This window comes from Heterodontus francisci, unplaced genomic scaffold (genome assembly GCF_036365525.1).
Source record: "Heterodontus francisci isolate sHetFra1 unplaced genomic scaffold, sHetFra1.hap1 HAP1_SCAFFOLD_796, whole genome shotgun sequence".
Taxonomy (NCBI): domain Eukaryota; kingdom Metazoa; phylum Chordata; class Chondrichthyes; order Heterodontiformes; family Heterodontidae; genus Heterodontus; species Heterodontus francisci.
This window is the reverse complement of record NW_027141108.1, coordinates 364,365-385,000: the sequence shown is the minus strand read 5'-3', so window position 1 is coordinate 385,000 and position 20,636 is coordinate 364,365. Positions and strand designations below refer to the sequence as shown.

Sequence of the window (20,636 nt, the reverse complement as noted above, 5' to 3'; positions counted from 1 at the left end):
GGTGCAGCTATCAACTGGAAGTGTCGGAGCTCGTTTTTGTGTCCGAAAGCAGCGAATCGAAGGAGATCAAGGTCATAGGTAAGGACCATTTTCAAGTAAGCACTTTTCCTTCACTCCACACCGTAATGGCATCATCTGTCGTCCGATCTAGGTGATAAATCACAATACAGTCGCTATAAATGGGCGCACACTGGTAGCTACCCAGGGCTGAACTTGCCCAGTCTGGCCTATATGTGACTCCAGACTCACAGCAATGTGGTTGCCTCCCCGCTGCCCTCTGAAATGGCCTGGCAAAGGCACTCAGTTCAAGGGCAATTAGGGATGGGCATCGAATGCATGGCCTTGCCAGCGATGCCCACATCCCATGGCAGAATAAAAACAAAAATGCAGAACAGACTCGAGTGTCTCAATGATCTATTCCTGCTCCTTTGTTCCTATATTCTGGTGACGCGAAGGAGTGGAAAACGTTTCCTTGTGAAAGAGAAAGAAAAAAAATCACTTCATCACAATTTAACTCATGTTTGATTCCAGATCATTGAGGTTCGAGAGGTTCAAACTATCAGCGCAAGTTGGAATCCTTTTTTTTCCTGACAAAGAGGAGGTCAAGGGGTGACATACTAGAGGCTGTCCCTTAAAGAAAGATAGCAAGGGGCTCCGTAGGGTAGACCCTGAGAAAATATTTTCGCTTTCCGTGAAATCTTAAGCCCAGGGCCATGAGTATGAGATAGTCACTAATAAATCCGGCCAAGAATTCAGGACAGGAGAAACAGAAAGTGTCAAAGTGAAAGGGTGAGCAGGGAAGAAGGAAAAAAAGGGATAGGGCAGAGAGCAGGAGAGATTAAATGACAGAGATGTCACAGAGCAAATGGAGTGCTAATAGTTGTGACAAAGGACAAAGTATTAGTCCAGAGAGAGTGTTAATGGCAGAATAATGAACAGCTCTATCCAAAAGCAAAAGAAAAACCCGTTTCAGAAAAAAAGTCATGCTCTGAAATTGTTGAACTCAATGTTGAGTCAAGAAGGCTGCATAGTGCCCACTTGGAATGTGAGGTGATGTTCCTTGAGCTTGTTTTGAGGCTCGCTGGGACACTGCAGCAGGCCAAGGGCAGACATGTGGGCACGCGAGAGGAGGGTGGTGAAAGCAACTGGAAGCTCGGGGTCAGACTTGCAGAGGTCAGGACAATCTGCTTGGCCAAGGGAATGCCGAGAAAGTGGAACTCTCCTAACATGGGTTGGTTGAGGAGAATAGTAGAAATGCACTTTGGGAAAAGCTGGGGAGAAGGGAATAGCAGGATATGCAGTTAGCGTTAGATGAAGAGGGTGGTAGGAGGCTCAGGTGGTGTATAAGGGCTGGCACGGAGCTGTTGGGCCGAATGGTTGATTTTTGTGTGCTGTGAATTGTATATAATTCATTCCATGCCATGTCATTCGTCCCCATCTTTTTGGATTACGCAACAGGGCAAACGGCATACATTTCAGTGAATTTCTGTCATGCTTTTTAGGGTCATTAATCTTGTATTCCTTGTGGTTTTTCAGATAACGCTAAACTTCGACTGGTGGATGGGCCCAATTCCTGTTCGGGTAGAGTCGAGGCTTACTACAATGGCACCTGGGGCACTATCTGTGATTCCGGGTGGGACATTCTGGATGTCCAGGTTGTTTGCAATCAGGTCGGATGTGGGTTTGGCCAATCGGCCATTTCCGGTGGCCAGTTTGGAGAAGGGGCAGGCCCGATTTTGCTGGACAACGTCCGGTGCAATGGGTCCGAGTTATTCCTGTGGTCCTGCCCGATCCAGACGATCAGCCCCCGGACCTGCCGACAGAAGAACGATGCTGGCGTCATTTGTTCAGGTGCGTATCTGCCTTGTGGAAGGGAAGGGTGGAAGTAGGCATGGCGAGAGGGTGGACATTAGTCGTGGGCACTGCCTCCAGCGGGTAGTGCCACATATCGTAACGGAGATGCGGTCACCTGCACGAGACATCGCACTGAGGACCCGTCTGCCCTCTGGTCGCATCTTTCTGCCATTCCCTCCATTGCATAGAGTCACAGAGCCATTTTCCTTGTCTACCTTGTCTAATGTCATAATCCTGTCCACCTCTACTAAATCTCCCCTCAATCTCCTTTGTCCTAAGGAGAACAAACCCGGCTTTTCCAACCTAACCTTGTAACTAAAATCCCTCGTCCCTGGAACCATTCTGGTAAATCTCCTCCACACCCTCTCAAGGACCCTCACCTGCTTCCCGAAGTGTGGTGACCAGAACTGGACGCAATGCTCCAATTGGCGCCCAACCAGAGCTTTATAAATGTACCATTATAAAGATACAAGTCCAACAAAACGTATTTCATGGGCTGTTCCGCATTTCAGGATGTGGTGACAGGCACTGCACAACGTCTCCCATTTTTAACTGTTCATTTGAGAAGTGTTCGTGTCAGGTTAACGTTGGCCTGCAGTGAACAACTTACATCCAGTGAAATGATGATGAAAGAACTCCTTACTGTCATTATAATGAGCAGAGTATACTCTTTGTGGCAATGACACCTGATATTATGCCTCTATTGATTTATATGCCATTGCGGTGCGATACAGATTTTCGATTCACTGTATTTTCTTTTGACCCAGATCAGTTACAAAGCCCAGAAATAGATGTGTTAAGGACATCCAGTATATTTGCTCAAGGGGAGTCTTTCAGCATTCAATGCGCCTCGCCCAATTACTACAAGGGAGGAACATTTCAATTGCACAAACTCGGCGAGTCCACCTCTGTGAGTTCCTTGGTGGCAGAAGCAAAGTATTCCAACGTCACATTCACTGTCAAAAACATCAACATGAGCCAGAGCGGATATTACACCTGCATGTATCAGTTACAGAGAAGGGGAAAGTTGTACAATTCCACCATGAGTGACAGAGTCAAGATCACTGTGATAGGTAAGTGATCGTCTAGGTTTGAGCCAGTAGGCTTTTTTTGTTTAGTTGTTCATGGGATGTGGGCGTCGCTGGCCAGGCCAGCATTTATTGCCCATCCCCAATTGCCCTTGAGAAGGTGGTGGTGAGCTGCCTTCTTGAACCGCTGCAGTCCATGTGGGGTAGGTACACCCACAGTGCTGTTAGGAAGGGAGATCCAGGATTTTGACCCAGTGACAGTGAGGGAGCGACGATATAGTTCCAAGTTAGGATGGCTCAGAGGGGAACTTGCAGGTGGTCATGTTCCCATGCGTCTGCTGCCCTTGTCCTTCTAGTTGGTAGAGGTCGCGGGTTTGGAAGGTGCTGTCTAAGGAGTCTTGGTGCGTTGCTGCAGTGCATCTTGTAGATGGTACACACTGCTGCCACTGTGCGTCGGTGGTGGAGGGAGTGAATGTTTGTGGATGGGGTGCCGATCAAGCGGGCTGCTTTGTCCTGGATGGTGTCGAGCTTCTTGAGTGTTGTTGGAGCTGCACCCATCCAGGCAAGTGGAGAGTATTCCATCACACTCCTGACTTGTGCCTTGTAGATGGTGGACAGGCTTTGGGGAGTCAGGAGGTGAGTTACTCACCACAGGATTCCCAGCCTCTGACCTGCTCTTGTAGCCACGGTATTTATATGGCTACTCCAGTTCAGTTTCTGGTCAATGGTAACTCACACGATTTTAATAGTGGGGATTCAGCGATGGTAATGCCATTGAATGTCAAGGGGAGATGGTTAGATTCTCTCTTGTTGGAGATGGTCTTTGCCTGGCACCTGTGTGGCGTGAATGTTACTTGCCACCTATCAGCCCAAGCCTGGATATTGTCCAGGTCTTGCTGCATTTCTACACAGACTGCTTCAGTATCTGAGGAGTCGCGTATGGTGCTGATCTTTGTCCAATGGTCAGCAAACATCCCCACTTTTGACCTTTCGATGGTTGGGCCTAGGACACCACCCCGAGCAACTCCTGCTGTGATGTCCTGGGGACTGAGATGACTGACCTCCGACAACCGCAACCATCCTCCTTTGTGCTCGCAATGACTCCAACCAGTGGAGAGTTTTCCCACCGATTCCCACTGTCTTTAGTTCGGCTAGCGGCTCCTTGATGGCATACTCGGATAAATCCTGCCTTGATAGCGAGGCTATGTTGGAAAGCTTAGGCAGTGGGAGCAAGTGTGGGAACAATTCAATCGTTCTTTCAAGGTGTTCTCATCCTCGGCACGGTAGGCTGAGTGGCCTTGTTCTGTGGTTATGTGATTTTGCAACACTTCATTGGCTAAGTTAATCTCCCTCCCTCCCGTTCATTCTAGAAAAGCCAACCAAACCAAATATTCAGCTCTTCCGAGACTCTGGCAAATATTCCATTGGCGAGTTTGTCAGCGTTAGGTGCACGGCCTCCACAGTCTTCACCGGGGCCATCTTCCTCTTGCTCAAGATTGACGGGGCAACCTCGGTGACCTACCAGGCCGTGCCAATGGCGGGCTTCGCTGTGACCTTTTCCATCGCCAACATCACATATGCTGACGATGGACATTACGCCTGCTTGTTTCAGCTAAAGCGCTCGGGGAAGCTCCACAACTCGACGGAGAGCGACCGGGTGAAGGTGACCGTGACAGGTAAGGAGAGGCATCCCTTCAGAGCTCCAATCAGGGTGATCTGCATGGCTACCAAAGTCCATTTTCAGCCCCGCTGGTAAGGAGCTCGATGCCCCTTGAGACGGGCATAATGGAAGCCTATTTGTGAGTTCCCTCGGGTTACTGCAGCATCAAGGACTGGAGGGTGCACGATCCAGTTTGGTGTTTGAATGTGCGAAAGGCGTCGGACTCAGAACTTCATGGAAGCCTTTGGGAAGCAAATAGTAGTGGCAGGCAAATTAATATTTGGAAGGGCTGTAATTTGTCACATGCGGTGATGCAAAACAGGCGATATTCAGATCAGCGCCACCCCCAATCCTTTTGATGCCAGACCTGGTGTTTGATTCCGTTGTCTGCAATGCCACTAGACTTCAGGCACTGTGCATAGCGGAAGGCCGAATGGTGACTGCCCACTGAGTGACACATCCCGCCATGAATTTTCAGTCTGTAACCCCCGTTTGCGTCACTTTTACGTGGGCTCCACAGATGCCCCCATCCATTTGCATGAAGTGAGAATGAATTCTTTCGTTCTTCCCTGTCGCTTCCCAATTCAGGATTCCCTCTGGGTAAGATATTGTGGACGAGACTTTTGACTTTTGAGATTGCACCACACCCTCCGTCAGTTAAACACGCCGCCTGGCTGTCAGTCCAATTGAGGACAATAGAATTGCCTGTAAGACGAGGCGTGTAAGGGTGGCTGATGTGATAATCCTGATTTTCCCCTGCCTGTGCTCATTCTTGCTGTCAAACCCCTCCAGGGCCCTCACCCTTCTCTATGCCCATTTTGTGCACGCAACTGAGTCCAATTTCTATCCCAAGTTGTTGCTTTTGTTGTTCTTGGTGGTCCTTGCCAAGACAGACATTCAAACATACTGTGCTTCCACCGCCTTCTGAGGAAGAGATCTCTGAAGTCGCATGACCCACTGTCTTCAATGGGCGACCCTTATTTTTAAACATTGACCCCCTAGTTCAAGATTCTCCCACAAGGGGAAACATCCTTTCCACATCCGCCCTGTCAAGACCCCTCAGGATCTTATCTGTTTCAGTTCAGTCGCCTCTTCCTCTTCTAAACTCCAGCGGATACAAGCCTAGCCTGTCCAACCTTTCCTCATAAGACAGCCCACCCATTCCAGGTATTAGTCGAGTAAACCTTCTCCGAACTGCCTCCAATGCACTTACATAATTCCTTAAATAAGGAGATCAATACTGCACACAGTACCCTAGATGTGGTCTCACCAATTCCCTGTGGAACTGAAGCATAACCTCCCTACTTTTATATTCAATTCCCCTCGAGATAAACGACAACATTCTATTAACTTTCCCAATTACTTGCAGTACCTGCATACTAACCTCTGGTGACTCATGCACCCGGACACCCAGATCCCTCTGCATCTCAGAGCTCTGCAAATCTCTCACCATTTTGCTAATATGCTTCTTTTTCATTCCTCCTGCCACAATGGACCATTTCGCATTTTCCCACTCGGGCTACGTTTGCCAGATCTTTTCCCTCTCACTTAACCTATCTGTATCCCTTTGTAGCCTCCTTATGTCCTCTTCACAACTGACTTTCCTACCTATCTTTGTGTCTTCAGCAAATTTAGCAACCATACCTTCAGTCCCTTCATCCCAGTCATTTATATAAATGGTAAAAAGTTGAGACCCCGACACTGATCCCTGTGACACACCACTCATTACATCCTGCCAACCAGAAAATGACCCATTGATGCCCACTCTCTGTTTCCTGTTGGCTAACCAATCTTCTATCCAGAACCCCCCAGTCAGTATCGTGATGATAATATTCACATGTTAAGATGTAACCAAAATTACTCGATTGACAGATATTCTCTGAATAACTTTCAAGCGATGCCTTTTGTCACAATCCACGAGATGTGCTTCAGTCATGTACATCTCCATTCCCAATATGCTCTTGGTGATTAAAAACATGGAAGGGAAATGGCTGATGCGTGTGGTTATGTTATATTTCTGAATGGGTGGGAAATTCATCTTGCCCTCTGCTCCAGTCCTCACTAGATATTCAGTTGCATTGACTTCACTATTGGGCGGGATTTAGAATGGGCGACAGATGCGGCCCCTGCCCATTTTACACTTGGCCCATGATGGTCCGGTTTGATCGGGGCCACCAGCTCACTCTCTTCTTTCGATGCAGATAAACTGCAGAGGCCATCGATTTCCGTGTTGCGATTGTCCGCCGCCTTTGTTCAAGGTGAAGCCGCAAATTTCCGATGCTCCTCCTCCAGCGTCTTTGCGGTGATAACATTTTACCTCTACAAAGTCGGGGAGTCTGGTGCTGTTACCTCTGTGGGGCCGATCTCAGCATCCAGCGCCGTCTTAACTGTGCAAAATGTAACCTTGCACCAGGAAGGCTTCTTCACCTGCATGTTCCAAGTGCTGATCAAAAGCAAGCTGTACTCGTCAACTCACAGCGACCGGGTCAAGGTAACAATCGCAAGTGAGTCGCCCATTCAAATACTGTCCTTCTGAATTCATTTTCACTTCTGAAATGCATGTTCAACCGGGATACATCATGCGATGAACACTGCACAGAATGACAGGCCTTTGGCGAGGCTTCAAAGGAGATTTATCACAATGCTAGCTTGGGCAAGGGAATGTGGTTTTGTGCTTGAGCTGGAGGATTCTGCCCCAATTCTAGGACACCGCAGACTTTCGAAAGGATGTCGAGGCTTTGGAGAGGGTGCGGAGGGAGGTTGACAAGAATGGTCCCAGGGATTCGGGGACTTCAGTAAATGTGGAGAGACTGGTGAAGCTGGTATTGCTCTTCTTAGAGCAGAGAAGGTGAAGGGGCCGAGTTAATCGAGGTGTTCAGGATTGTCAGGGCTTGTCAGAGAATAGACGTGGAGGAAGCTTGCTGACCGTCAGGAGGGTCAGTGACGAGAGGGCAGAGTTTTATTAATGATTTGGACGTGAATATAGGAGGTATGGTCAGTAAGTTCGCAGGTGACACGGAAATTGGTGGTGTAGTAAATAGTGAGGAGGAAAGCCTTAGATTACAGGACGATATAGATGGGCTGGTAAGATGGGCAGAGCAGTGGCAAATGGAGTTTAATCCTGAGAAGTGTGAGGTGATGCATTTTGGGAGGCCTAACAAGGCAAGGGAATATGCAATGGATGGTAGGACCCTAGGAAGTAGAGAGGGTCAGAGGGATCTTGGTGTATTTGTCCAGAGATCACTGAAGGCTGCAGCGCAGGTCGATAAGGTGATTAGGAAGGTATATGGGATACTTGCCTTTATTAGCCGAGGCATAGAATATAAGAGCAGCGAGGTTATGATGGAGCTGTATAAAACGCTAGTTAGGCCACAGCTGGAGTACTGTGTTCAGTTCTGGGCACCACACTATAGGAAGGATGTGATTGCACTGGAGAGGGTGCAGAGGAGATTCACCAGGATGTTGCCTGGGCTGGAGCATTTCAGCTATGAAGAGAGACTGAAAAGGCTGGAGTTGTTTTACTGAGAGCAGAGAAGGCTGAGGGGGGACCTGATTGAGGTGGACAAAATTATGAGGGGCATTGATAGGTTAGATAGGAAGAAACTTTTTTCCCTTAGCGGAGGGGCCAATAACCAGGGGGCATAGATTGAAGGCAAGGGGCAGGAGGCTTAGAGGGGATTTGAGGAGCAATCTTTTCACCCAGAGGGTGGTTGGAATCTGGAACGCACTGCCTGAAGAGGTGGTAGAGGCAGGAACCCTCACAACATTTGAGAAGTATTTAGATGAGCACTTTAAATGCTATAGCATACAAGGCTACGGGCCAAGTGCTGGAAAATGAGATTAGTATAGGTAGGTGCTTGATGGCTGGCACAAACACGGTGGGCCGAAGGGCCTGTTTCTGTGCTGTATATCTCTATGACTCTAAGATAATTGACAACAAATGCCAATGGGTTGTAGGCGTTTGTTTATTTCGAACATGATTTGAAGACATAATTTACTCCTCAGTTTGGGGCCATTCTGTCTCTCTTCCGTATTCTATCATACATTCCTGCTTGCACATTTATAACAAAACCACTCTGTGAAGTGTGATCTGTAGTGACACCTTTCCACCAGTGCATCAGCTCCAGCGAGCGGTGCCTGTGATTCCTGGATTCCAGCTCTCGATTCCTGCATCTCCTGGCCCCACTGCATCCAAACCACAGTGTCATCGCCTTCCCGCTTTTGAAATCCTGTTCTCAGTCTGTTCCCCCAGATTGAGAATCCGGAGTGCTCAACGCAATGTCGAGCTGAGAGATGTGAGTTGCTTGGGCTGCCTTGCTGCACCCATTTCAGGAAGTGTGTGTAAAAACAGCTTTTCCCGGCATACCATTCACCTGTGTTCTCTTTCAGGTAGCGTGGAAAGACCCATTATCTCCATGAACACGGAATTCGAGAAGTTTCCACAGGGCCAATTGCTCACTATCTTGTGCACAGCCCCGAAACCGTACCGCACGCGTGACTTCCACCTCTACCAAGATGGTCTTTTGGCCAATGCTCGGATGTCTGTGCGGGACTTTGTAGCCGAGTTTACCATTGCAAATACAAGCATGGCCAATCAAGGGGATTACACTTGTGCGTACCGAACGACGATAGTGGGACGAGGGTACAACTCGACCCAAAGCGAAGCCCTTTCAATAACCATCGCAGGTAGGCGACTTCAATAATGACAGTGAAATCGGACATTCAGGAATGGTCACGAGCACATCTACAGTCATGTGGCCCAGCTGGTATTCAGTCTTTCACCACAAGCATTAACACGCTCTCTGCCTTTGTCCCATGACTGCTTTGTTATATACTCTCTCCTACCCCCCTTGCCCTATTAAAACACCTTTCCCTTTTGTTCTCACATTTCCAGCCTCAGCAGCGTTTTGTGTTTATTTTAGCGACAATTGTGGAGGACCACTCTAATCCTGTTCAGGTTTTGGGGGTATTATTTTGTCGTGCATGGGGATAGACAGTGGGTGGCATTGCATTTTCCATGATTTCTTGCTTATAAGGGGAGCAATTTTAACTTTGAGTAATCGTGTAGAATAGGCGGGATCAAATGGGACACTTCATCAGTTAGCGAGAGGGTGATATCAAGGCAATGCTGACAGTGTGGGTTCAATTCCCCCGACTGGCTATGGTCATTCATGGTGATCTACCTTCCCCTTGTGGTGATCATCAAGCGATACATTAGCAATTCTCTCTCTCTCTCTCTCTCTCTCTCTAATGTCGAGAGATGCCCGAGGCCTTCTGGGATTGCAGCTACAACAAAAAAAAAAATTGGGCACTCATTTACACGCCACGAATAACTTCTCCTTCCGTTGCAGTTCATCGGATGGAGCTAAGCGGGGAATGGCTTTGAAATGGGCGTGGCTGAACGGTGTTGGTCCCTGTGGATTAGGGAGAGGTGTTGGGCAGTGGGTGCAAAATGGGCAGTTTCCCATCGGCTGCCTGTTACGTGGTTTAGCCAATAGTCCGCTTAACTGACTTCAGTGGAATTGATTATTGGGCGGCCGGTACAGCACGGATCCTGACTGCTCGTTTTGCGTCCGCTCTGCTGTTCAGCCGAGCTGGTGCGTCTGGTTTCTGCGTTCTAACTACCACAAGTATTAGTGTGTGATGTGAAATTCAAATTCGGAGGTTGGTATTCGTCTTGGGCAGCAGTGCATCAAGTTCCCATTAGACCACCCGAAGGTGTATCCCAGTCCATTGTCGTTGATGGTACTGCCGCTCCGAATGGGCAGCCGGTCCAATACCACCCGATATTGCCACTGCTGGGGATTGACCGCTCACCCATTGGACGTCAATGGAGCTGAAAGGCGGGTGGGATGTATTATAGGCGGCCGATAGGCTCCAGCCCAAGACGAATTTCAACCTCAGAGTGTTCGGGCAACTGGGCAAAGGCTTCGATAAGGAACAAACAGTTGGACAAGTTGGAGATGCCCCATAGAAACCCCCTGCAAGGGGACAGTGCGAGGCCAGCAGAATGGGCAGAGTGGTCGCAGGTGGACTTTAACACTGGCGGGCGTGAGGCGACGCATTTTGGCAGAAGGAAGAGGGAGAGGCAATGTATATACATTGGCACAGTCCCAAAGAGTGTGTGCAGCAACAGAGGGACCTGGGGGTGCCTGTGCATCGATCTTTGAAGGTGGCAGGGCATATTGAGAAAGTGGTCAGTAAAGCAGAGGGGATCTTGGGATTCGTAAGGAGAGGCACAGAGTACAAAAGCAGGGAGGTTATGCTGAACATTTATGAAGCTCTGGCTGGGCCCCAGCTGGAGAATTGTGTCCAGTTCTGGGCACCACACTTCAGGAAGGAGGTGAGGGTCCTTGAGAGGGTGCAGAGGAGGTTTACCAGAATGGTTCCAGGGATGGGGGGGGATTTCAGTTACAAGGTTAGGTTGGAAAAGCTGGACTTGTTCTCCTTAGAACAAAGGAGATTGAGGGGAGATTTATTAGACGTGTACAAGTTTATGACAAGCTTACCTAGACTAGACAAGGAGAAGCTGTTCCCATTAACACAGATTGAAAGTCTTGGACAAAAGATGCAGGGGGAATATGAGGAAGCACTTTTTAATGCAGGAGGTGCTAATGGCCTGGAACTCGCTGCCCACAAGGGCAGGGTGGAAGCAGAGATGATCACAGACTTCAAAAGGAAGTTGGACGGCCAGCTGAGAGAAATAGACTTGCAGGGGGTAAGGGGTTGAGCCGGGGAGTGGGACTGACTGCACAGCTCCATGGAGAGCTGGCGTGGACTCGATGGGCCGAATGGCCTGGAGTGTAAAACCTCTTTTATCACCCGAACAGAAAGCATGGAGCAGCGACTGGTGAACGGGAGTAACCCTTGTGAGGGCCGAGTGGAGATCTCCTTCGGCGACAGCTGGGGGACCATCTGTGATGACCAGTGGGGATTGCTGGACGCCAAAGTTGTCTGCAGTGCTCTGGGGTGCGGAAACGCTGTCGCCGCGCCAACGCACGCTCGCTTCGGAAGGGGCGCCGGACCCATATGGTTGGACGATGTCGCCTGCCGCGGAGATGAATCGGTGCTGTGGTACTGCACGTCCAGGTTTTGGGGTCAGCACAACTGCCATCACGGAGAGGATGCCAGTGTCATTTGTTCCGGTAAGGGCAGTGCCATTCTAAAATATTCCCATCCTAATTGACAGTTTTACCGTGGAGAACAAAATGGTGCCATTTTCAAAGCATCGTGGTACACAGAGACATTTTGGAGAAGCTATTCATCTTGCGCTCATCAGAACAGTCCGCAAGAATACTCATGTAAGGGAAAGCAGCAGATTTAAACTGTGTGAGAAAAGAGTACTGATTGGTTGGCAAGTGGACTCTGACTGGTAGAGGCGTTGCCATGGAGAATGCACCAGTATTGCAGTACATGAATTTCAATGCCAGGGCGATGCTTGGCATATTGGCCGCACATCACAAAGACTGGTGGATTGTGTCAAACATGTCCCTTCCGCTGTTCGCAATGGGCAAGGTACAAACCGTGCCCAACCAGCCTGTGCTTGCGGTATGCAAAACACAGTGTCCAACATTAGATGTGATTCCGCGATTGCACAACATTTGCTAAATAATCCTCAGTGTGCTAAGAATTACGCTGACAACCAGTTTAAGATCATCAGTCGGGCTCGAAGTGTGGTGCATCTGCGCGTACTGGAAGCTGCATATATTAATACACAGGGCCCTGCTCTTTGCAGACAGAAAGAACATGTGCACACATTGCGCCTGTTGCAGCTAAACAAAATAAGTGACAGCCATTCGCTGGTTCATTCCTCAGGGCAATGCCTTGACCAATCAGGGTCAAGATGCCTGGTTTAAATTTCAAGCAAAGCTGGGCAGGTAACTGTCAGTCACCATAAACTGGTGCATTCTCCATGGCAACACCTCCACCAATCAGAATCCACTTGCCAACCGATCAGCACTCTCTTCTCATACAGGATAAAGTTGTTGCTCTCCCTTACATTGGCATTCTTGCGAATTGTCCTGATGAGTGCAAGATGGAAAGCTTTGACAAATGTCTCTGGTTTCAGCAATACTCAAGTTCTGTATCACCAAATGACATAGGCAATTTCAGAAAGATAGTGGCATTCAATATTTATCTTATTATGAATTAAAACGACAACAAATGCGCATTTTTGTGAAGAAGCTTCAAACGAGAAGACTAATTTATTGACTTATTTTCTCATCGTGATGTTAGACACTGATTTCATGAGATGGCTGGCATTATTTGCTTGCACAAGTAGTCAATATTTTCCCGCACACTTGTTGTAATGATGTGGAGTATTCCAGATAGATATCCATCAGTCAGGAGTGATCTCTCTCTGTCTCTCTCTCCCTGTGTTTCCCCCTCTGTGCTTCCGCACCCTCTCTGTCTCGTCCACGCTCTCTGTGTCCCCCTCTCTCTCTGCCCCCTCTCTTTCTCTCTCCCTCCCCTTTCGCTCCCTGTCCGCCCTCTCTCTCTGTCCCCCTATCTCTGTGTCCCCTCTATCTCTGTCCCCCCTCTCTCTGTGATAGTCAGCTATGAAGATTGGAATTGGTGCATGTTTGTGTTTTCATTGATTCCCCTCTACAATGCTGTTTTGTCTCAGGGATCAAGCCGACAATACTTTTGGAACCCAGCTACAACGTATTTCTGAAAGGGGAGTCGGTTATTATAAATTGCACCATCGGAGAACGAAACACAAGCCGGGGAATTGACTTTTACATCAATAACATTTACCTGACCCACCGAGACCTCCAGCAAGGAGTCAATTCCGCCACCATTCAATTGACCAATTTAACTGAGAAGGATGCTGGGACGTACAGCTGCAAGTATGGAAACCAACTTTCTGGGCGATACCTAAATTCTTCTCTCAATGCCTCCGTGTACATCGCTGTAACAGGTGAGAAGGCTATATATTTTCATGCATATGAAGATCACACTGCATAGATGCCAACTATGAAATAATCTTGCAGGAAAGGTGGAAAGGAGAGCAATATATATATATATATATATATATAAAAAGGGCAGAATGAACGAATTATGGAATGAAAGGCAGGAAGATTGAAAGGAAGAAAGCAGGAAGGGAAGACAGGAAGACAGAGAGAGAGAGAGAGAACGAAAATGCAGGGCAGAAAGAACAGGCAAAAAAAAAGAAGGGACACATAAATTGTCTTTTATATCAAGGACCTCTCACAATCTCAGGGCTTCCCAAACACATGTTGCAGCCCATTCAGTAACTTCCAAGTTCAGCCACTTTGGCAATGCGGGGAAGGAAACAGCTCTGTTGCGCACAGCAAGATCCCACCACGAATAACGTGGCAGGCAAACTGCGTCACCCGCTTTGCTGATGTCGGGCACAGGATAAATGCTGTTCCCCGGGGCAGAGAGAGAAGTCCCCTGCATTTCTTCCAGTCATACCATGCGGCTGTTCACATCCACCTAAGCTGTGTTCCTTGTTCCGTGCCATTTATTGGGGCAGAATTGAGTGAATTGAATTTAGCTGTGTCAAGACTGAGGCGCGAGGAGTGCACTGTCTATTCGAGTTCTACTCGCCACAGGTCACAGCATATATTTACATTTTCCCACTTACTGATATCATCAATCTTATATTCTATTTTTCCCAGAATTGAACACACTAACCAGGTTTCTTTAATGAGCTATAACATTTTCAGTTTATTATAAAACAACTCTAAACCAGTAATGAAACAAAATATAAACACACAGATTGAAATTTTAAAGTTCCCTTTTTGCCATAGCCCCTCACAGTCATACACTCACGCATACACTGGTTAACTGGAAAAATAAAAGGGATTTTTATTCAGAGCTCTGTTACAGACAAAAAAGAAAACCACTTGAGCGTAATACGTGCTAATTCTTGAAGAAAACAGCAGATGAGATTGTTGTGTTCCAAAACTGGCACATAATCTGGCCTCCGAGTACACATAGACGGGTCACTGGGATCTGTTCCAACAGTTCTTTTCAGGCAGCTTTGAGAAATAATTTAGCAGGTTTTTCTTCAAAGATGGGTGGCGAGATGAGTTGACACAGTGGACTTCTCAGGGTCTTTTAGAGAGGTGCTGGAAAGCTGAGCTGGGTTGTCGTCTTCTCTCCTTCCCTGGGAATTCCCTTCTCCTTCAGCTGGCTTGACTGTTTAAACATTCATCAAGAATTGAGTCTCTTCCTCCGTGACACTTTTTCAAAAAAAAACCAGAAGTACTTTCATAACACCATACATTTGTTCGATAAAATGTCTGGATCCCTCGAATGGTGTCACCTAATCATTTACTCATTGCGGTCCACAATTTTCCCACGTTTGAATGCTGAGGGCGATTGTGGTCACTAGAAGTGTCAGTTTCAAAGAAAGGAGGGAGGGGTGAAAGAACAAGGAATAAAACTTGCCTTTCAGTGTCATCCCTTGGGAAATTCAGGACGTCCAACGCATTTTATAGACAATTAAGTACTTCTGAGATGTAGCCTCTCTTGTATTGTAAGGGGTAAAAAGGAAACAGAAATTGATTAATTCAAATGCAAATTAGATCTGTTTCACATAATAACATTTTTGGATACAGTATGTGAGACATTTAAGAGACATGGCATGTGGTAAGTTTAACAGGAAGGATTTAAGCATTATTCTTTTCAAACACTCAGTCAGGCAGGTTCCTTCTGACCTGCGAATTGTGCGGGAACAAATTGAGGACTCAATCGAAAAGTTGTTGTGCTTAATAAGGTTAATTTATTTGTATGGATTTAAAAACGGGCACCGGTTTAAGATATTTATGGAAAATTTAAATTGATTAGAGAAAATGATGACATGTTTAACAGTTTGAGAAAGAAAATAATTTTTAAAAGCTGCTCATTCCTTTACTCCCAACAAATAAAAGCTTCAACAAGATCCAGGGTCAGAATGCTCAACTGTGTTGCCAATAATTCGTCTTGCAATAAGCTGAAGTGGCCAGCGCCTGTTAATTGCAGATGCTCCTTCCAACACCTGTTGGGATCCTGCCTCTTGACTGCAGTAAAGGTCTCTGATGAATGCAGCCTTTTGTACCCCTTTTCAGGGCATGGGCCTGGGTTATTATATTGACAGGCTATGACGTTTCCCTTAAAAAAACACGTAACTCAATTATATTCTGAGGTCTTTGTTTAAACCGCGGGGTTTGAACCCGCCCACAAAGTTGCTCACCTTTCTTTCTGTACTTTTTAATCTCAGGAAGCTGCTTGTAGTCAATCTTCCAGATAACGATACTTGTAGAATTTGTTAGAACGCGAGGCCCCATCTTATCTAAGTTGCACAGACTCCAAGATCTATTCTTCAGAAATACAAATACCGATGTCATTCTCTTCACCTGCGCTGCGGCACAGTGGCGCAGTGGTTAGCACTGCAGCCTCACAGCTCCAGGGACCCGGGTTCGATTCTGGGTACTGCCTGTGTGGAGTTTGCAAGTTCTCCCTGTGTCTGCGTGGGTTTTCTCCGGGTGCTCCGGTTTCCTCCCACAAGCCAAAAGACTTGCAGGTTGATAGGTAAATTGGCCATTATAAATTGTCACTAGTATAGGTAGGTGGTAGGGAAATATAGGGACAGGTGGGGATGTTTGGTAGGAATATGGGATTAGTGTAGGATTAGTATAAATGGGTGGTTGATGGTCGGCACAGACTCGGTGGGCCGAAGGGCCTGTTTCAGTGCTGTATCTCTAATCTAATCTAATCTAAATCTCTGTTCCCTTACGATAACATTGTTAGCCTCTCAGTTCGGCAAGTTCAGTAGGTTTGTTTTTTCAAAGGGTTGAAAACACAATTCTGATCTCAGCACTGTCGGATAATTCCTTGCTGAGCATGATGGTTAATCTGGTCATGCTCACTCACAGACCTTCAGCCACATTAGTTAAGGGCAGGCACAGTTGGTTCACCTCGCCTGCAGAGAGCGGCGGGCTGTTTTGGCTTTCTAATGTACATTAATTTCGAGTATAACGGTATACTTACATGCTTGCCGACGTGTCTGCGGAACTTTCATTCATCCGCGTGTTCTTCGAAACAGATCCTCTGCAAAAGCCGAAAATAGACTTATTCACAGTCGGAGGGAAAAATCTCATTAACTGCACGGTTCAAAATGGCACAGCAAATGGCACGATGTACTTATTGGAAGTGGGTACCAGTGGATCGAGGCAAGTGCAACGTTTGTCAATGCCAAATTCTACCTTCACCTTTCCCTTAAACAACAGCGGTGATAGTATTGAAGGTCGCTATGTTTGTTCATACGAAGTGCAAGTAAATGGAAGATTACTCAACTCGACTTACACCGAATCTGTTCTCGTTGCCGTTCGAGGTGAGTGAGGTTTGCATTGCAAGCATTTAGAATTGCCGGGGCTTATCAGGAGGGGAGGCCCTCAATTTAAGGTGACATTGAATTGCATAGAATTACATAGAAGCTATCGCATAAGAACAGGCTATTTGGCCCAACTGTTTATTTATTTTTTATTTAGAGATAGAGCACTGAAACAGGCCCTTCGGCCCACCGAGTCTGTGCTGACCAACAACCACCCATTTATACTAACCCTACAGTAATCCCATATTCCCCTACCACCTAACTACACTAGGGGCAATTGAGGCCGTTCAGCCCATCGTGTCTGCACCGGCTCTCCGAGTGAGCCATTGACTTAGTGCCCGGTCCCCTGCCTTCTCCACCTAACCTTGTCCATTCTTGCTTTTCAAGTAACTTTTGAATGCTTCAGTAAGGTTATGAAAGGTTATTCTAGGTCATGGAAACGTTTCTAACCGGAATGGTAAATGTTAAAATCTAGCCATTCGAAACTAAAAGCTGAGTTGTTATCATTCATTCACATTTAACTTTATTTGAACCCCTCTTGGTAGTCTGGGAAAGTGGACTAACATAGGAAATAGGGCACAGTACAGAAAACCAATCATTTATATGATGCTGAACGCATTCTTTCCTACTTTATATTCGGCCCCTTTTTTTTTTGCAGAACAGGTCAGGGCATGTGCTGTTGACATTTTCTATGCACTGTGAAGGCAGGATGGTTGTGAGAGAGATAAGCTTGCAGTCACTGGTGATGAATAAGAAGATTGCAATCTTTCCAGTTCTGGGAATGAAGACACAGAAATGTCCAAGCTTTGTAACCTTAGACTAACACACCATCGAAGGAGTTTTATCGTGTCTGTGCAGGACACTTGGTAGAGCTATCTAATTAACCACACACTCTGCCTCTTTACTCGTTTCATTCACTTTCTAGTCTATCTCCAAATCCATTTTGAGAGTTAATATCACACCGATCCCTTACGGGGAGGTGGTGGTGATGCCCCTGAGCTCATACGCTAAAGACCAAGACTAGTGTTGTGAGGCCATTGGTTCAAATCCTATCACGTGAAATTTTAATTTAATGAATAAGTCTGAAATTTTTTGAAACAAAGCTAATCCAATGGTGACCATTCAACCATCTGCTTCACTACTGTCCTTTAGGGAAGGGAGTCTGCCGTCCGGACCTGGCCTGGCCTATATGTGACTCCAGACGCACAGCCACGGGGTTGACTTTGAATGGCCTCGCAAGCCACTCAGTTCAAGGGCAATTAGGGACGGGCAATAAATGCTGGCCTGCCCAGCGACGCCCACATCCCATGAACGAATAAAAAAGGACACTCCTAATCTCACGTCAGGGATAAGCTTTACAGGAGGCAGACATCAGCCATTGACATGAGCAGGAGGAGTCTGCGGATGGGTAAAGACAGTGGGTCCATCTTAGGGCATTGATCCATCACAAAGACAACGTTTTCACCTGCTTTACCCATTAGTTGTTGGGAGCTTGTTACAATTCTGTCTAAGATACTTTCTCCAGGAGACCAATACATTGATGCCAATTGAATTGAAAAGTGGGTGGGGCCTATAACTGGGGGGAAAATCCGAATGCATCTCTTTTGGGCACCCGGCACAGATGACGTTCACAGCAAGAATTTTTTGGGGAAGAAAGGGTTTCATGTTCAATTGATTGGCGTACAAGAAATGTCTGAAATGATACCGTTAAACTGACTTACATTGGTGTTTTTTTTTACAAACTCACTCCAGGATCCTCCAATGTTAAGACGATCATCGGCTGGTTCTTAGCGACTGTGATCCTGCTCCTGATTCTGGTCCTTTTTGTGTATTACTTCAGAAAACCGAAGACGTGCAAGAGTAAACGTGGTAGGATGCACACTTTATGTCGGTGCACTTCTTACTTTCTGCATTTGCAACATGCAGTCAGAAGACCTAACCTTTTGTGGGTCTCTGCACCCGTTGTGACGCTATTGGGATCACTTTCTGCACCCACTGCACCCCGTGCAGGCTGAAATCTCCATTGGCAGCTGGGCGTCCCAGGCCTGAGAAAAGCCGCTTGACAAAAGCAGGTGGCTTTCTGACGGCCTGGGGAGTTGGGGGGAGCGGGGCTCCTGATCGGGCCGCCCTCAATGCCCCAACCACCCCCAACACCCTCAATGAGGTGGATATCTGGCCTAAGACCAATTAAGGGCCTGGGGACTGTAAAATCCGGACTGAATCTTCAGGCCCGGCAGGGGGCAGGATCGCCACCGACTTTTCGATTGGTGGATGGCTCCTGTCCGACAAGGGAAAAAGTCCGGCCGAAGTATCTTTGAAATCGCATTCTGATCGAATCACATACATGCATGTAATATTTATTCTTTGTACGTTGTCTTTGTTCTGCTTTGGATGTGCACCAATGATATTATTTAAATAATAACCTGATGTATTTCCAACCCACAGAATACAGGATTTACGTTCGAGAACGACTGCTTGATGATGTGACTCATATAGAAGCAATAGATGACGATACTACCTTTTAATTGGACAATACTTTGTGCACTGTACTCGGAAGAAAGATACAGTGTGAAGATATTTCAGGACTTGATAGTTGTTATGTGTGGTAGCGTAATGAGCAGTACGACTCTCGCCTCCCATTATATGTCAGTATTTAGATTTAAGGTAGTCAATTGAAGTAGATATTGGCTGGTCACGTAACGAGTACCTGTTGTGATCCCATTCCTCGTGCACTGGCTTCCAAGATTTAGTTTTTTTTTATCCTGTGCTTCCTGTCAACCTCCTTTTAGCATTTTGCCGATGCAGGTGGAAAACCCAGATGTTCACCAGTAACAACACCGCCAACATCTGTCAACAGAGATCAAGCTGCAAAAAGTAGCCGTGTGCTGGAGCTAATTGAAATCGAATTTCGACTGCTAATGGGATTGGAGCAGTTCAGAAACAGTTACGGAATTTCATCTGGGCGGAGACGCAACAATGGGCGCCGTCCCCTCGGCCGCCCACACGGCGCCCACCCGGCATTCCGTTGCACTGACTTGAATGGGAATAGGTATCGGGCAGGGGGCGCCTAACTTGCGGCCGATGGGGATACCGTCCATTTTGTGCAACTGCCCAGATGCCATTTTATAGACCGTGCCCAGAGTTCCAAATCTGCTTGATGCAACAACACTCAGTTCAACTCAGACTTGTATCAGACAGATTAAGCGACATAGTTTTCATGTGATAAATATTTCCATGCCCACAGTCTAAAAATAACTGGTGGAGATCAGTCTGCCCTCTCAGATGGATGTAAATGATGCCATGACATTATTTCATAGTGGGGTGGGGGGGAGGGGTATTCATATTTTAGGTGTAATTATCCCTCGACAAATATCAGTGGAAAAGATTACATGACCACTGTGGGATCTTGCTGTGCGCACCATTCGCTGTGGCGTTTCCTCCATTGCAACAGTGACTTTATTTCAAAAGTGTTTCATTGGCTTGGACCCTCCTGACGTCATGAAAGGCACCAATTGAAGAATTAAGAACTCTATTTTAACCTAACAAGTAACATTCGCCAATGTGAAACGGTCCCTTTTTGCTTGTTTTCCGAACTGCTTTCTGCAAATTTCTCCTTTTGTTTGCAAGAAAAGTCTTTACTCGCAGTTAGAATTGGCTCACATTGATTGTAGGAAAGCGAGGGCTGATCTGATCGAGGTGTTTAAACTGGTCAAAGGATTTGTATCACTTAGATTTTTTTTAATGCATTCAT

General features: G+C 46.9%; 1 protein-coding gene across 1 annotated transcript in view; it reads left to right on the top strand.

The window, feature by feature from the left end:
• The window catches only part of LOC137362120 (deleted in malignant brain tumors 1 protein-like), a 26,887-nt gene extending 6,683 nt beyond the window's left edge, over positions 1-20,204 (top strand). The window contains exons 5-15 of the mRNA XM_068026625.1: positions 1-78; positions 1,537-1,851; positions 2,622-2,927; positions 4,253-4,558; positions 6,744-7,046; positions 8,932-9,228; positions 11,373-11,687; positions 13,169-13,462; positions 16,598-16,885; positions 18,638-18,754; positions 19,331-20,204. The exon at positions 1-78 is cut by the window's left edge and continues 225 nt beyond it. Coding sequence (XP_067882726.1) covers positions 1-78; positions 1,537-1,851; positions 2,622-2,927; positions 4,253-4,558; positions 6,744-7,046; positions 8,932-9,228; positions 11,373-11,687; positions 13,169-13,462; positions 16,598-16,885; positions 18,638-18,754; positions 19,331-19,410 — 2,699 coding nt within the window. The 3' untranslated portion in view covers positions 19,411-20,204. The remainder of the gene's footprint in view (positions 79-1,536; positions 1,852-2,621; positions 2,928-4,252; positions 4,559-6,743; positions 7,047-8,931; positions 9,229-11,372; positions 11,688-13,168; positions 13,463-16,597; positions 16,886-18,637; positions 18,755-19,330) is intronic.
• The last annotated feature ends 432 nt before the right edge of the window (positions 20,205-20,636 follow it).